This window comes from Theobroma umbraticum, unplaced genomic scaffold (genome assembly GCF_002168275.2).
Source record: "Theobroma umbraticum cultivar Fairchild unplaced genomic scaffold, ASM216827v3 scaffold_204.0, whole genome shotgun sequence".
In the NCBI taxonomy this organism is placed as follows: domain Eukaryota; kingdom Viridiplantae; phylum Streptophyta; class Magnoliopsida; order Malvales; family Malvaceae; genus Theobroma; species Theobroma umbraticum.
In genome coordinates this window covers 2,366,274-2,382,925 of record NW_018397267.1, presented here as the reverse complement: position 1 = coordinate 2,382,925, position 16,652 = coordinate 2,366,274, and the positions used below count along the sequence as shown (strand labels likewise).

The 16,652-nt window shown below is 36.9% G+C and overlaps 3 protein-coding genes and 1 pseudogene across 6 annotated transcripts in view; 1 reads left to right on the top strand and 3 right to left on the bottom strand.

The window, feature by feature from the left end:
• Positions 1-5,909, bottom strand: RLP4 (receptor like protein 4). Its single transcript, XM_021439216.2, has 9 exons — positions 5,639-5,909; positions 3,736-4,791; positions 3,438-3,585; positions 2,497-2,568; positions 2,152-2,223; positions 1,439-1,510; positions 1,285-1,362; positions 928-1,109; positions 1-648 (listed from the first exon to the last, which is right to left on the bottom strand). Exons 1-9 carry the CDS (start codon positions 5,706-5,708, stop codon positions 527-529), a joined length of 1,872 nt encoding a protein of 623 aa, XP_021294891.1. The 5' UTR covers positions 5,709-5,909; the 3' UTR covers positions 1-526.
• A 4,182-nt stretch (positions 5,910-10,091) lies between these two features.
• FES1 (Zinc finger C-x8-C-x5-C-x3-H type family protein) lies at positions 10,092-15,920 on the top strand. 4 transcript variants are annotated; one of them, XR_002445881.2, is made up of 7 exons: positions 10,092-10,460; positions 11,644-12,121; positions 12,243-12,478; positions 12,551-14,007; positions 14,236-14,305; positions 14,948-15,028; positions 15,789-15,920. XR_002445881.2 is itself a non-coding variant. In XM_021438624.2 (6 exons), exons 1-5 carry the CDS (start codon positions 10,295-10,297, stop codon positions 14,263-14,265), a joined length of 2,367 nt encoding a protein of 788 aa, XP_021294299.1. In that variant the 5' UTR covers positions 10,092-10,294; the 3' UTR covers positions 14,266-14,305; positions 14,948-15,858. The 4 variants fall into 4 exon arrangements, 3 of the variants coding, with proteins under 3 accessions (XP_021294299.1, XP_021294298.1, XP_021294300.1); XM_021438624.2 differs by having other exon boundaries at positions 14,948-15,858; XM_021438623.2 differs by lacking the exons at positions 14,948-15,028; positions 15,789-15,920 and having other exon boundaries at positions 14,236-14,941.
• On the bottom strand, positions 15,837-16,646 carry LOC149526682 (uncharacterized; annotated as a pseudogene).
• The window catches only part of LOC110424340 (putative E3 ubiquitin-protein ligase RING1a), a 3,446-nt gene continuing 3,433 nt past the window's right edge, over positions 16,640-16,652 (bottom strand). The window contains exon 6 of the mRNA XM_089784887.1: positions 16,640-16,646. Within this exon, the coding sequence (XP_089641013.1) occupies positions 16,640-16,646 (7 nt within the window). The remainder of the gene's footprint in view (positions 16,647-16,652) is intronic.

The window sequence follows — 16,652 nt, the reverse complement described above, 5'->3', positions numbered from 1 at the left end:
GGAGAAAGAAAATCAAGAAATTTGAACATGTGAGAACCAATAAGAATGAATTCAAACGACTAAAATAAGCTTACAACTTTTGAGTGTCCCCGGTTTCCTTTCTGCCATGACCTGATGAAGCCAGTAGACATCGGTTTCCTTTTGGAATTCAGTATAGACAAGGTTTGGGGTGGGGGAGCGGGGGACGAAGGCATTAGGTAAAACATATTTGGCTTTGTATATGCACTTGTTATTCAATATGTTACAACATTATTTTTTGCCAAAATTGATTGAAAAAGAATTTGAAGCAATGTACAAGATGGTTCACTTTGCTGCATTTAGTGTGTCAGTAGTGGGGTATCTGACCATTTAGAAGTGATTCTGTAGGGCTTTTGCATCTTTACCAGTCTGAGATTTCCAACGGAGAGAAGATTAGGCAGCATCCTGAACTAAATAAAGTGAGGGCCAAATCAACTAGGTTGGTTCCGCAATTCATGGTCCTGAATAAATGAGAATCCAGCAACCCAAACACGAAGCAGAGTATTAGTCATGATAGCAAGCTAGGTCCATTCTCAACAGCAGTCCGAGCATGGCCATGATTATGATGTCTTGACATCTGGATATCATGCGATAATTGGGTCCTTGCTTTTGCATAGGGAGCACCTCTTGCTGCAAAAGAGAACAAACTATAAATACACAATGAAAGAAACCCAATAAATGTTGCTTGAGTGATAGTGTGCGTATTTTTCTGCTTTGCAAACTGTGATTTAACTTTTCAGCCCATATTTGTGGTAAGAGGAGCAATATTGCATGTGCTAATCACCAAAGGATGTCTCATGTTTAAACCAGTCCAAGGGATCTAATTCCAACAGTTTTAACATTCAAGCTGGTTATTGGGCCAAATCAAGTTGTTACATTTGTTATGAGATTTATCCTGATGGTACTAACCTGCAATCTGTTGTGCTCGAAGAATATTCTGCCGCCTTTTCCACCAACACACTGAACAGATAACAAGAAGTAAGAAAGATAAAGATGCGCCAAATCCAATGCCAACCTTCGCTCCAGCAGAGAGGTGGGGTCCACATGTAGGTAGTCCAGGTATGCCACAGAGACCAGCATTATCAGTAAAACTGCATGCAACTAGAGTAAGTATCTGGTATAGAACTTGCAACAACAGAAATGTAAGTGCATGCTCTTGTTCTCATCTTATATAAGTATCCCTTTAATTATCATCACTACGTGGCAACTTCATTCCTCATAGAGTTAACACTTCAGACCAACACTAATGAGATTCTGATAACATACTTGAAGCTAGCTCCATTCAAAAGCCTTCCTCCGAGTGCAGCTGGGACTCTTCCCGACAGAGAGTTGCCATTAAGATTTCTGCAAAATGACAACTTATATGAGACTCCTTTATATGCTTAGATTCCAGGGTTAAACAACCAGTTGAACATCTTACAGTTTGCGTAGTGCAGTCAACTGTCCTAGGCTTTCAGGAATTGAATCAGTGAGGAAATTGTAGGAGAGATCCCTGCAATTTTTATTCAGACATCATATCAATAAGATGTATAAAGTTTATGGAAACATAAATGAACAGATATTTGCTTTTCATAATCCTACATTAGACTTAAAATTCAACTTGTCTTTGAGAGAAGAACTTAAATTATCTTGCATCCAAAGTTTAGCATCCTTTCAAGCATGATGGCTATTGACAGAAGAATGTAACTAACAGTATGACTCCCCAAATTCATCATTGATCTAACGACATATTAGATTTGATGATTTATATCAAACCGAATGTCAGATGTTCATGCAGAAAATACGAACAAGGTTACATTCAGTAAGTTCTACATTGTTTTAATCAATAGCACGTCTACATTAAGTACCAGATAACTTGGGAAATAAAAGTTCTAATGAATAAATGTTTTGGGTCCTTGCATAAACTCATCCCACCACTGCAGCGTTTTTGTCTTTAAAGATGAAAGGGAACGAACAACTTAAGCAGAATCTATCATTCATGGAAAAAATAGACAAAAGTTGTCCTATATATGAAAGTGACATAGCAGGTCCTAACAGTTAAAAGTTATCTTATTTAAAGAGTCTTGTATGTGACATGTAGGAGTTAATACCATCAAAATTATCTTCAAGGACAAGAAATTATGCTACACTTACAGTACTTCCAAGCTGGTGACTGTTCCAAGTGACGATGGAATGGCCCCATGAATTGTGTTTCCACTCAAGTTTCTGTCGAAGCCAAGTACACCATAAACCAGAGAAACATACATATGGCCTATAGGAGGTTCATCTATTGTAAAATTTAAAATAAGTTCAAAATTGGCAACAGTTTGTGAAAGCAAACAAGGGCAAATAATTTTTGACAATGCTCCTATATTACAAAGATCTATAACAACAAACTGACGAGGCAGAAACAGAACCTGTCCTCAGATCATGATTCATGCACAAAATAACAAATAAAAGCAATTGGAATGAAAGTGATGGAGAACTATTTGTACTTACAGGCTTTGCAGGTGATGTAGCTTGGATATGTCATTAGGCAAGAAACCCCTTAGACCTTGGTTGTCAAGACCACTGGTCATGCAGAAATCAAAAGGCAATTACTTATAATATACCAGTAAAACTGATGAAGACTCTGTATTTTAAGCTTAGCATGAATCTCATCATAAGGTTGCAATTAAAACATTTATATTCTAGGAAACATTTGCTATATGTAGACATGTGCACCCCTACTAGGAAACACTTTCTGGTGTATTTAGTCATTCATGCATCCACAGTATCTAGAACTTTAGGGGTCACAGATGATGTAGAAATGAATAAAGTGCAGAAAATTCAGGCTGAATGAATTAGGGAAAACCAAATGGAAAGAGTATAGTAGGGAAACCAGATCAAATGAAAGCAGCTTCAATGTACACTTGCTTCTCATATCTAAACAAGCAGTGGTGTTAATAAAAAACTAATGCAAGATATGAGAGACCTTTTAGGGAGAAAATAAAGTGGTCGTGATAGAAGGCAAAAGACTTCAACACAGGTTGTTGGGTGTGTACGTGTGTCTGTCTTTGTGTATATCACACATGTTCTCACTATTTATTTGAACAAGACACCAACAAGCTAGAATGATAGGTTAAAGCTTAAGAATGCAAACTCTACAGCATGATAGCAAAAAGCTGAAAACAGTTTACATTAACAGCTTCCTTAAGGTGGAAACTTGCATGCTTACTGGTTCTGTAGATTGTCTATGTTAGAATTCTTTTTTTTGTCATCATTTTACCGAAAATTAAATATGAATAGAAGCTATAATATCAAGAACAATGGAAGAGGCCATAGCATAGGCATCAGTTTCCTAAAAAATATCGTTATATGAACAGACGAAAATGGAAAAGACGAGATGATATGAAAACAATAATAAAACTCATAGATTAGGCAAAAGATCAAGAATGTACAGGCCATCAATGAACCACTTGCTGCCAGATTTGTCAAAATGACAATCTGCTCCACTCCATGGATGCTCCTTGGGAACACATGGGTCTCCATTCCACCCAAAACGATTAGGAAGCCCCAGTGCTTTCTTCAATGCCTGTAAAGCCCTAACTAGAATCGGGAATTATTAACAAGTTAGTAAGTTTCTACCACCTTCCAAAAAGAACGTTGCTCATCAGCAGTAAAAAGAACAATTTCCAATACTGGGTCCTATCACACACAGAATAAACTGTCGGCAGAATTAATAGAAGCAAGCATTACCTTCTTCTGGAGAAGTTTTGGACTCAGCGCCTATAACCTGAAAGACTTCAATGGCATTAAGGATAGCATGATTGGCCTTTTTGGGGCGCAGGGTTATAGTCAGAGTCCTCCCACTAAGAGCAACAGTTGTGTTAAGCACAAGTGCAGTATAGCGGTCCCCACTCATGTCCACAACATCTATGTTTTCAAATACAGTGTCACCATTTATCAGCACATCAAATACCCTTTTCCCAGCACCACTGATTGAAGCATCAATCTCTGCAAAGTGTAACCATATTGAGTAGTTCTTATTGGGTTCCACATCAATTGTATAAGCTAAATCTGGCTGACTATCAGTACTAACAATTGCACTTTGGTAAAGGGCTTCTGGATAGAAGTTTGGTGCATCTGAAGCCTTTTTAATGCCACTTTCAGTTGATCTAGGTTCATCAGCATTTTGGCCAAAAGTCCTGATGGGGTGCCAAAATCTATCTCCACCCCAATGATCCCCACTGTAATCTTCATCAAATTTTGGCTTTGATGTGCCACAAGTCAGTCTTGAAGTTGTTTTCAGGATTACACCTTTACCCCACTCTAGACCAAAATAGTATGCTCTATCATCAACTTGAAGAATTTCAATAGAAATAATTGCTGGATCTCCGTGACCAGTGCTATGGAAGCAAATAGATACTGTGCCATCTAAAAGAAACACCAGGGCTTCAGCAAACACCTGGTCATCATGGCTAGTCCAACCTGATTTCAAAGAGTGAATCAAGGTGCCTTCAACAGATACGTCAAATAGAGGCTCATTGTCAGAATCAGGCTGCGCAACTAATCCAAAGAAGACCCTAACAGAATAGTGTCCCTTTGGTACTCTCTTAAGATTGTAGCAATTTTCTGGACCTTCGGATAGAGGGAAATAGCGAAGTGTTTTTAGTGGAGGAGTGACGAAACTTGGTCTTGTTGCATTGGCTGGAATTCCTCCTGTGTATGCAAAATCTTTGAACCAACGTGCATAGGTTGGAGGGGTTTGGACATTTTGACGAGCCCCACAGCTTATGCGCATAGCAAATGGTGCTGTAGTAAGACAACATGACTAAGTTTTGTATCAAAAACCAACTAAATAAGAAGAAATTATAAGAAACAAACATGAAAAGCAAATACTCTCTTATTCACAAAATGTAAGCTACAATTCATTGCTGCAAAATGGTTAGTGCACATATGATAAGTTATTCCACCTGAAATCTCCACATTACTCTTTTTGTTCTCTTATTTCACAAGAAAAAGTTCTAATGCAGTATAGTGTCAGTTTACTAACATTCTGTAAGAAGCGATGACTCACAGCAGCATGTAGCAGACAAGCATACCTACAGAATCCACAACCAATCCATACCATTCCCCTGTTTGGCCATTGAAGAATTGTTTTCTTTCCTTTGCTTTGTTTAATTAATGTGTAGCTTAATTCCTTCATTACTTCCAGTCAAATGTCAAACATAATATAAAAAACAATTAATTAAAATTTTCTCTCGATCATTTTCCTACATTTTCTCGCATTCAAAAGGGATCCAAACCGATCAACTACCTTTTTACTTTGATCCAGACATTTTTAACTTCAAATTTCCACACAAAAAAAATTCGTATGTCCCGATTTCGTTACTGTCGAATCAATCTCACAACTCATCAACATCAACGCTAAACAAAAAGTTCATAATTCAGAAACCAGCCAATGGTCCGAAGAAAAAATGAACCATAAACTCAATTATAGAAATCAAGACTCGTTTATAAGGAGCTCAATCAAAATGCAAATAATCCAACTATTGAAAAGCACCTAACCGCCTCTCCAAGCAACCAGAAAACCAATCCAAACAACAAAATTAAATCACAAATTAAAAAAAAAAATAACAAAAAAGTAATGGAAGCTAACCAGGCCGAGCTGAAGATGAAGAAAGAGATAAAAAGAAAACGAGAAGCCATAAGAGAGTAAATCTCAGCATCTTTAGCGTAGCTTAAGCTTCGTTTTGCTTCTTCTTTGTCTGCTTTTCCTTTTTTTTTTTTTCTTTTTCCTTCTTCCGCTATGGCCTCATTTCACATCCTCCCCATCTTTTTCTTTTTCTAGCTTTTAAGAGAGGGAGAGAGAGAGAGAGAGAGAGAGTGTGTGTGTGTGCCTGTGTGCCTGTGTTTTTAGTAATGTGCTGGGGACGTGCTTGCAGCAAAACAGTTGAAAAGTTTTAATTTTTTCCTGCTTAAGTTGACTCGTGAAACGGATTAGGTGATATTAATGTACCAGTGAGCTTGATCAATCGTTAATGGACCTTTTAATCGGACGGCGCTAAAAGGTGATAGGCATATGTTCAGTCTACGTCGGAATTGCTACGGAATTGATTGATGGTTGAGATTTAATATGCGGGGCCCACCACATATTACTGGTGGTGATGTAAGAGGATGCTTGCGGGCTGGTGGGAGGAGGTAGTTGCTATGTCCAATTACTTTTTCATTCTTTTTTTTTGCTATTCCCACGTAAGATATGCCATCGTGGAGCAGACGACAAAAGCCACGTGACGAGGCGAAGAGTGCAATAGTTCACGGGGACGAATGGGAAAATTCGTTGGCTGATGCATGAATTTACGTAAATAACCTTATAGGTTTATTTTTCGACTTCTGATCGGATGGTCGAGGCTGCTGCCCAGGCAGAGTGGAGCAGTTTATTTTGCCAACTTTTTGACCTCTAAATATACAGGCAAGAATTGGTGCGCAATCCGCGGAGTGTCCTGTGCCAAAAGTAAGCATCAAGCAACTTAACGAAGAAATCGGGTCAATTGCCAGAGTCTGGTTCTATCATTTTTGTTTTCTGGAAAAACTAAATGAGGATTTCTTTCCCCGGCCCCCCATTACAAGCAATAGTTTGCTAGACTTCATCATTACAAATACATGGTGGTCGTCTGCATGGAAATTTGAAATTATTTGCAGTTGAAATAATAAAGTGACAATGGCATTGAAGCGTGTGTTAAATTTAAACCAACCAGTTCATTTAATGAAGAACTTTGTTTGCATTTATGATATAATTTCTATTTAAATGTTAAATTAATTTTCCCTTTTTTAATTTTTCAAAGTAATATATATATATGCTAACAAGATATAGCTATTTATGTTTTTTTTTAATTTTACATTTTACATTTTACATTTCAATATTTTAAAAAGTTTTATTATAGTAAAAGCGCAAACCATAAATAACTATCTATGCATTAACTATGTCTAACGGTTACAGTAATAGACAGTTAGGTCTTATAATTTGATGCTTTAATGAGGACCTTTCTATTTGTGGGGCATTTAATAAACATCAAATGTGGTTGGGTAAAGCAGTTGGTTTAATAACAATATACTATGAACAGAATAACACCTACTTTTTCATAATTTAGATTAAAAGTTTATATTTGATAATTGATACTTTACTCTATATATTTTCAGTAAATTAAATATTATCATTTAATTAATTAATATAAAATTAAAAATCTTAAAAAATAAATATTCTTTTGATTTTTTTAACTTTACATATTTATAAATTAACACTATGATAATATATAGATACTAAAAATCGATAACACATCAAATATAAATCTTTTAAATAATTAACACTCATGCATGTCAAATTTGTTTATAACTCTATTCATAATAATCCTGTCTTGAAGTTGTTTAGGTTTACCTTACACATAATGTGAATGAGTGATACATTACAACAATACATATAAAAATAAAAAAATATTATTATTTTTAATAAAAAGTTTCTTTATTGGTGTATTTTTGTTAATGACAAACGATGTTTGGTCTGTTTAGTTATGTGGATATATATAACAAGAGATTATAATTGGTTATGGACTTGAATCCCATGCATGCATGGACCAAAGTAATTTTGTCTAATTTGTATTAGGACAAGCACGAAATAAGGTAAAAGCAACCGAGCGTTGCCCCTTTTGCATTTTTTTTAACTATAATATGAAAGAGTATATAAAATACTAATAAGCTTGTAAACCAGCCTTATAATAAAGTAAGCAACAATCTCCTCCCTCGTCCATGCTGCTTTATATGGAATTGGAATGTGATGGATTTTGATTTACTAAACTTAACAAAGAAGAGAGAGAGAGAGAGAGAGAACTCTGATCTCGCTTTCCAAGCAGGTAGGCTTGGGCCCTGGGTGGTTTGGGGGTAACACATGCTAGGCTTAAGCATGACAGGTTTGCCTGCATGTTTGATTAAATTATATTTCAATATCAAAGGTAATAAAGTTCGTCATGTTAGTCTCCTGCTGGGTTGTGTATCTCTTGGGACTGTGGCTGCTTCCGTTGAGTTCAGACTTCAGACAGCTAACTTTCCATTAAATTAATCGGATTGGGTTCCTTGGAATCTTTGATATTTGTAGCAAACGCTATACTTTTGCGTATGATTGAAGTTCCATTTTCCAAAATAAATTAAAAAAAGAAACAGAAGGATGACTTGTGGATGAAGTATGGTTCTTTATATGTGGCCCAGACACAAGAACCGGCCTGTTAGACCTGTGTCCTAAACGGTACAGCAAGCAGGCAGCAGATAAGGGCTTGAGCCCAACAAAAGGTCCATTTTTTCTTAGATGTTGATCTTTTTAAAGTTGGCTTACCAAGCCACACATAGGAGCAAGCAAACCCTCCAATGGCGCAATAACTACGTTGCCCCGCAATCTGATGAAAAAATGAAAAATCAAAAGTAGCAGCCGAAGATGGTTGGACTGCTGGTTTTCCTCTGAGTTATTTCTGTTCAATGCCAATCCAAATAATTTCCTGGAAAATCCATGTATTGTTCACAGCCTTCATTTGGGTTCTTGTTTATTTATTTTTGTGTAGAACTTTGGGATCCTTAATTAGTCAGCAAACAGCAATCCACGTGTTGGCCATCTACTTCTTTTGGAGTCTTAATTAGGGTGCAGAAAACCATAGACCGTAGACCATGCATCAATTTCCAAATTGACTTGTATTACAAGCATTGCTAATCAGGAAGAACAATTCCAACCCCATGCTCTATTTAATACCGAACAGTCATTATTGCTTCTTCATCATTACGAGAAAATGTCCAGCCCTCCCGTGGGTATAAACAGGAGCTGGTTCAGATATTTCCAGTTCGAAGAAAGCAAGGACTCCCCAACCCAAGCACGGAATGATCTTCTCGTAGTGTTCGCTCTAATCGCTACGGTAACATTTCAAGCAGGAGTCACTCCTCCAGGAGGGGTCTGGCAAGATGATGGGAATGGAAGCGACCGTGCAGGAAGAGCCATCTATGCATCTCAGCCAGGAGCGTTTTATGTTTTCTTGATATCCAACACCATAGCTTTTGCCACGTCGATATTCGTTATCGTCTCCCTCACCCACAGGTTCCCTTTCCAACTTGAGATACGGGTTGCTGCTGCTTCCATGCTCGCGACTTATACTTCTGCGATCTTCGCTATCACCCCCGAAGAAGTGCATTTCCGCTACGTTTTGATTGCAGTCGTAGTGCCGTTTGTGCTGAGGGTTTTGGTTCTTATGTTCACCAAGTTTACAAGCAGATCACGACCAAATCCATTTCAAAATGTAGAACTCGAAATTCCTAACGTGGAAACATCAAGTTCATATATTGAGAGTAGCAGATAATGTTTGTGAAAAGTAATTCAATGTTTAATATTTCTATATATATAGAACAAGGAAAAAACAACCCTAAAGCAATATTTTAGAAATAAAAGTTTTAAGAGTTATTCATTTTAAGATTTTTTTAAATATAAAAAGACATACATTAATTACTGAATCATGATACAAAATTATTAATTATTATTCTTTTAAATTAATTGTCTCATCTATTCATAGAAAATTCTTCCTCTTCGATCGTTTGTCTACCTCACATTTAAGAACCGTCTTCTAGACTTGAGCAATCTTTGTTGACTTTGGAGCCAGATAAAATAAGCAAATCACAATTTTCATTACATAAACCTTATTTTGATTTCAAAGATAAGGATAATAAAATTTCTAAATTCTAAATACTATTAAGAGATGTCTTGAAAAATATTAACAATATCAATTAAAATTTTTAAATGACAATCTACTTAAATAATTAATACGATAAAATTTGAATAATAATTTACATCTTTTCTTATTTTGAAAAGATTTTGTATTTACTCAGTCATATTTTTCTCTACTTCTTAATGAGAAAAAAAGAGAATTATTTACTTTAAATCTCCTTACATCTTATTTAAAATTAAATAAAAATGTAGAAACACCCATACCTCGTGATAAAATAGCGAAATTAAATTAAAATTTTTTCAATTTCTTCAAGTACTTAAACCCAAAGTAAGGCCCAAAGACCATGGTCCAAATCTTTGCAAGGCTAAAGCCAGAGAGTGATAATAAAAGCGCGTGGAGAAGAAGCTAGTGGGGTCCTCATCCAAGTGATAACCGACCTCCAGATGGCAGAAAGATGAAAGACAATCACTCTTTGAGTGCGCAGCTCAGCATCGCGTTATCACCTTTTTCTGCCTTTCTTTCTTCCTTTTACGACCCCGTCAAAAGTACCGAGCCCAGCCGCAATGCCTCTGTCAACCTCCGTCGTTGTTCCACGCGCGGAGAGGGACGATGAGCGACGCGCCACCTCGACCACCGAGCGAGAAATCAACAGCTCCGATATGGAAATCGACGACGACGATGAAGAAGAAGAAGAAGAAAGGGATTTGCAAGGGTCTTCGAATCGAGACGGTTAGTCAATCTTAAACCATTGACTGGTTGATTGATTAATTCTGAACGTTGATCGTGTATGGATGATGATGACGGTGATGATGATGATGATGATGATGATACCCTTGTTTCTTGTTTTATGACATTTGAGTCTTGTAATAGGAGATTAAGTATTTGCATGTATTGGCCTTAGAAGATTATAGCTACAGGAGGAGCAAAGGATATAAAAACATTAATTCTCAATGTTGGAAGAAAGGTTTAATGATTTTGTGCACGATAAAAAAAATCAGAATCTTTTTATGAGTATTCAACAACTATGTTGGTTTTCAATGGAGGCTAGCTAAGTATCTTGGTATTCATGGTTCATATGATTCTTATTCGTCAAATCTCTGGCTTGTCTTCCACTGCATTTTGAGTTTTAAATTATAAACGCCAATCGATGAGCTGAGCTATGCTGCGGCTTGTCAATTACTGGAAAAGCAATATGTGGATCATTGAACCCACCTGGAAACAAACTTGGAAAATTTACATGTGCCTACTCCCACCACGTAGTGGTTATTGAATTACCTTTACGAATCTGTAGACTTGGATTTTCTGATTGAAAATCATGGAGGGGATGCTTGTGAGATGAGGAACTTCCTCTCTTCTTTTTGAGGCAGTCTTGGTTGATATATTTAGAGAAAAACGTCTGATGGCATCTATGCTGTACGAATGCCATTTGGCATTGGCAAAAAAGACTTCTGCTGGTTGTTTCCTTTAGAGGTCATGATCCCGGTCTAGCATGTTTAGCATGTGATTGGTTTTTTCTATTCCGGCTACCTTTATTGAAGTCCGTTTAGTCCTAGAAATGTCATACCCATTTTTTAGTTTACAATTAGCGATAACATACTGTTATACAATGTTGCTCACCTCTCTCTACTGTAGGGCTTGTTCTTTGGTGCTTTATGCTTGTTGTGTTAGTATCAGCTGAATTGGTCTATCTTTCACTTGTTTCTGCAGTACTGCAATGAAGCAGCAGTGCAGATACCTCAATTTATTTTCTTTTTCCCTTGGCTTGGAAATTAAATGTTAGTCTCCAGATTATAAGAAAACAAAATATAATTCCCAGGCTTCATCTTTTGTAGGATCTGATTGAGTACTTTTTCATAATGTGACCTTAAATTTCATTTACTTGTCGTCTTGATTGAGTTTTTCTTCCATGTAGATGCTAGTAATATTCTGGAGTCCAAGGGGCATAATGGATGCCTAGAATCAGGTTCTTTTACTCCTGGAAAGTCTGAAACAAGGGTACCATCTAAAAGCCTTGCCTTTTCTATTCTTCTAAATGAGCCATTGGTGACTCAAAAGGAGGATATATGTATGAACTATGAGGGTTCCAAGTATCCAATATCTGGAAAACAGCCTGCAAAAGAAAAAGCAACTCAACAGTATGTGGTTAGTGAAAAAGATGCTCGAGTCATCTTACAAACAAAAGCCCCTGAAAACCACTGTGAACAGCAAAGTAATAGCAAGAGTCATTCAGTTATCAGTGAGATACATTCCAGTGTTGCTGGCAAAGAGGTAGTCATTACAATCCCAGTCAGATATCACTCAGGAGGAGTTAATGATGTTAAAGGTTTTAAGGAAAAGAGTAAGCAAATGAACTTGCAATCAGAGGATGATAAAAGGAAGATTAAATCAAGGTGTGGTGATACCTATATGCCTTTATAACATAGATTGAATCTAAGCTGCTTGTTATGTCCTCTTTTCCAGTAAATTTCTGCCTTCCCAAGATTATACATCTATTAATTTTCTAATCAATAGGTTTTACAGATCCGCTGCTCCTCAGACTAGTACTGGAAGTCTGTCCCCTGGTGCTGAGTTGGACAGTGGGAGCAAACGCCCTGCAATTATCTGTGACTTTTTTGCTAGAGGGTGGTGTATCAAAGGAAGTTCATGTAGATTTCTTCACATAAAAGATAGTGGGAATAATCCTAGACAACAGCCTGAGGTAGATGTAGCTACAGCAGATGTGAAAGGAGCTGTTCAGCTTGATGAAGGTACGAAATATTTCCTGTTTTTGTGATCCAGAACCTCTCTACAATGATATTCTAATAAGCACCTTACATCAGGTTTTGATAATGCTGCTGAAAGATCAAGATCACCTGGTTCTACTGATACACTGCCTTCATCAGTTGAAAATAAGACTGCATTGTCTTCTCATTTCTTTTCAGAAAGAGTCCTGCCATCTGGACATGATGAAAACCAACGGTTGCATCCATTTCATGAAATTAATAAGTTCTCTTTACTCCAGAGTAAGGATAAATTAATGGGCACTTCCCCTGCCTCTCAGCAATTTTCTGCATCCATAGATGATTTGGGACCATCTAAGGATGTAAGACTAAATAGTATAGGTCAGAATTTGCCTGCTGATAGTTATACCAAGCCTGCTTCACTGAGTGACAGAGGTAGTTCTACCTTGAGAAATAGTTTTCTTCCTGAGTACAGATCTTCATTAAGTGGCTCAGTTACATCATTGGGCAATACATATAGTGAAAATCGAGCTTATTGTGTCTCAACATGGATGGGATCCTTTCCTTTTGGTTCTTCTTTGAGTGCATGCTCTTTTGGTGCTCAAAAGGTGTCGGACAGTGACAGAGAGCATGATACTTCCAGACTGTCTTCTTTGCTGCAAAGCTCTTCTCCCTTCTCCAGGTCTGAACACGACAACTTTCATCTGAATGATATTGCCAGGGATCCATTGCACGTTGCTGATTATAGAATAAAAATTTCTTCAGATGATTGGGAACCATCAGTACCTTTTCGACCATCCTTTTTTGTCACTTCTAGCATATCACCCCCACGAGGCCAGTACAATCCTCTTCGTGATAGCATTGATATGTCCAATGCAGGAGAGAGGTCTCTTAAATTTTCTTTCTCTAGTCAAGGTCCATCCCTCCTGAATGTAACATATCCACCAACATATGGTGATTCTACATCAACAGGGCCAGTGGTCCCTGAATGTAATGGTGATAAAAAAATTGCATCTTGTCATAATAGATACCCTGAAAGTTTGGTCGACAACAATTACCACAACTCTGGAAAAGATTCGCTCACAACTGATGCAAATGATGGAACTTCTGCAGCTGACATGCAAAATGGAACACTGGTTAAAGAAGAGATTTCCTCGGTTGCCTCTCATGTCAAAGACATTTCAAAGGCAAATAAAATTGATACTGATCTTGATGGTAGACATCAAAGAGATGGGTCTAGATGCAAAAAAGACTTAAAAGTAGGCAGGGGTAGAGAAAAGAATGAAATAGATGTTGAGCATAAGGCAGATGGGGATCCACACAAAGAGTCAAAAGCAATGAAGCATTTCCGTGCTGCTCTTGTAGATTTAATTAAAGAACTGTTGAAACCAACTTGGCGTGAGGGTCATCTCAATAGAGATGCTCATAACACAATAGTCAAAAAAGCAGTTGACAAGGTTCTTGGCGCCATACAGCCTCATCAAATTCCAATCACCTTTGAATCAGTTAAGCAGTATCTTTCTTCATCCCAACCAAAAATAGCAAAGCTTGTTCAGGTGAGAGTCTTTGATTTGAGAGCTAGAATATACTAGGCAAGATGTAAATTTAAAGTTGTGTTGTTACTGAAACCAGTCCCCACCCCACCCCTTTTCTTCAATCAAAATTTAGATTTTTTTAAGTGTGAATGTTGCTTTTCCCTTCAATTAGGTGTACTAGGATTTAGTATTTGTACCTTTTTAGTGTTATTCATTCATCGAATTGACACTGGTTCTTCTATTTTGCAGGGATATGTTGATAAATACAGCAAATCTTGAGATGCTAGGCAGAATGCTTATGTATTTGTACATAAATACGGCAAGTCCTAAACAATTTGTTTGAGGCTATGTTCAACATATTAAACTGAGCATCATGGAAGTGTTGGGATTTTTCTCCTGAAATTTTTTCACAAATTATATTTTTGTTTCCATTATTAGATGTGTGTTGAACAAATTTCTACAACATATGTGCCTTACTAATAGTTGGTACAGTCTAAAAGAGTATGTTAACCTTCTTGGCCTGCATGTTGGGAATTCTCCTAAGGAGCTTGAGTTAAGCTTTCTATTAGTCCAATGGAACAGTTAATTGCAATTTTATGCTTAACTGATTGTGTTTGAGTTGGACTTATGTAAGATCACTTAAACGTTTTCTGTTAATGGGACTCCCTAGCAGCTAGTCTTGAACTCAGCTTTTCAAGATGTTTTATGGGTACACGGTATGAGTTGTAAAAATGTTTGAACTCATTCCATGGTACCTTGGAGTTTTTTGATAAACTTTAGGTGACTTTTAATGTGAAACTTCAGGTTTGTGGTTCTAATAATATGAATATTGATATTTATGGTATCTTATACTTTAGGATTATGGATCAAGCTGGTGTAAAATATCGGGCAGTTTTATGGCAGATTACTTCTGCTTGATCATCTTTACGGCTTATCTTGCTCTGTTATCTTTGGTTTTCAGATTTCTGTTTTTACTGATGATATGTGCATGTTGCTTCTCTACATTGTTGCCACACTTGTAGAAGGAGATCTAAAGAGAGAGGTACTCATATCATATTGCTTAAGGCTTACCTTTTCTTTAGTGATTTAATATAGACATCCCTAAGCAGTTGCTTTAAATTTTTGCTCCTTCCCCTGATGATTTTGTTGTTATAAGTTTGCCTAAATAATGTTGTGGCTTAAATCACTATAGGTACAACTAGAATGGCTTCAAAATTCATGGGTCAGTTTTTATGTGATTAAAAGAAAAAAATAAAACGACTTTTTGCTACTGATTTAGAGAACGCTTTATCCTGTAATTTTTCCTTTTATTAAGGTTTGAATGAGAATTGGATTTGCAAATAGACTATTGTGTGAAGTAATGTGTCAAGGTCTATTATAAGACTTTGTGTACAACTTAATATGCATTCCATTAAGGTGAAAGATACCCTCTCATAGGGATATCTGCTAAATTTAGAAAACTATGGTCATTAACACCTGGAAACTCTTGGGAAAGCTATCTCCAAATCTTGCTTCTGACTGCCCCTGTGATTTTCTTTAGAATGCCGTAATTTATATTGTCAAGTTGTTTAGGCTTGTATATTAATGGAGTTGTTAGGTGAGAGAGACTGGTACTTTACTGAACTTATGCGAAAATGGTAAGTTAGGAATACAGCTATCTAGTGATGCAGTGACCATTTAGTTCCATAACTACATAGTAGAATTTCATTTGTTTTGAGAAAAGTAAAACCTCTGTATGTAACTTTATTCAATTATTCCAACTCTAAAAATCTTGGTTGTTTCTGACAACTCTTTTATCTCAGGTGGCAAATTCAATTTTGAAAAATTTCAAAGGAAAGAATAGACTTGCATTAATTTAACTTGGTACTTTCTCATGGCACGGTATGTGCTTTCATTGTTGGCCTCACTGCATGGCATTCCCTGCATGGGGAAACAAATGATTGGAATAATTTCTGGCCAAACCAAGATCTTGAAGAAGTGCTTCCCTTTTTAACTTGATTTATCACTTTTCGGTTTGATCTATGAGAATCTTTTGAATGATCGGCATGGTTGCCAATTGGCATCTTGCTACTGCCACTAGATGCTGGTCGTAACTGTTTGTTGCCTGGCTTGTTGGCTGCCTGAGATTGTCCTGATTTCAGTAAGAATTCTAGTGGCGGGAGATGACTATCAGAGATGGCCATGTCAGGATGGGAATTTTTCTTCAAGTTGTGAGGACTTGTACCAGGTGTACCCGAAACAAACTCAAACTCTTGGTCATCTTTGTTATTCTGGTACGCTCTGTTGGGAGGAGACTTAGATTGCTGATCTTGAATACAAATGAGGCCAGAAAAGGAGAGAGAGTTAAGCGAACTGCTATCAGCTGCAACATCCATGGAAATCTTGTTTTGCATGTGGGTTCCCATTGATTTTGTTGTGAATACGGCTCAGGGTGTCTGAAGCTTATATACGCAGGTTCCATGGGATATTTTGATCAACCTGTTTGTTATGATCTGTTTGTTTTTACTTTAATCTTTTGCTTGGTTTGACTGTTTTGATATCAACTAATTGTAAAATTCTGATATGTACTAAATTTTTATTTGCTATAGGATTAGCAGTTCTGATGAAAGCAGACAAAGTGTGTATTGTTTCATCAGTTGAAACTTGAGGGAATCTATCGGCTGCGA

Coding starts and splice junctions, on each gene's coding strand:
- RLP4 (XM_021439216.2), bottom strand. CDS start 5,708: ATGCTGAGATTTACTCTCTTATGGCTTCTCGTTTTCTTTTTATCTCTT. Junction 4,792..5,638: donor TTCATCTTCAGCTCGGCCTG/GTTAGCTTCCAT, acceptor GTCTTACTACAG/CACCATTTGCTATGCGCATA. Junction 1,110..1,284: donor TTGAATGGAGCTAGCTTCAA/GTATGTTATCAG, acceptor AGTTGCATGCAG/TTTTACTGATAATGCTGGTC.
- FES1 (XM_021438624.2), top strand. CDS start 10,295: ATGCCTCTGTCAACCTCCGTCGTTGTTCCACGCGCGGAGAGGGACGAT. Junction 12,122..12,242: donor AAAAGGAAGATTAAATCAAG/GTGTGGTGATAC, acceptor TCTAATCAATAG/GTTTTACAGATCCGCTGCTC. Junction 12,479..12,550: donor AGCTGTTCAGCTTGATGAAG/GTACGAAATATT, acceptor ACCTTACATCAG/GTTTTGATAATGCTGCTGAA.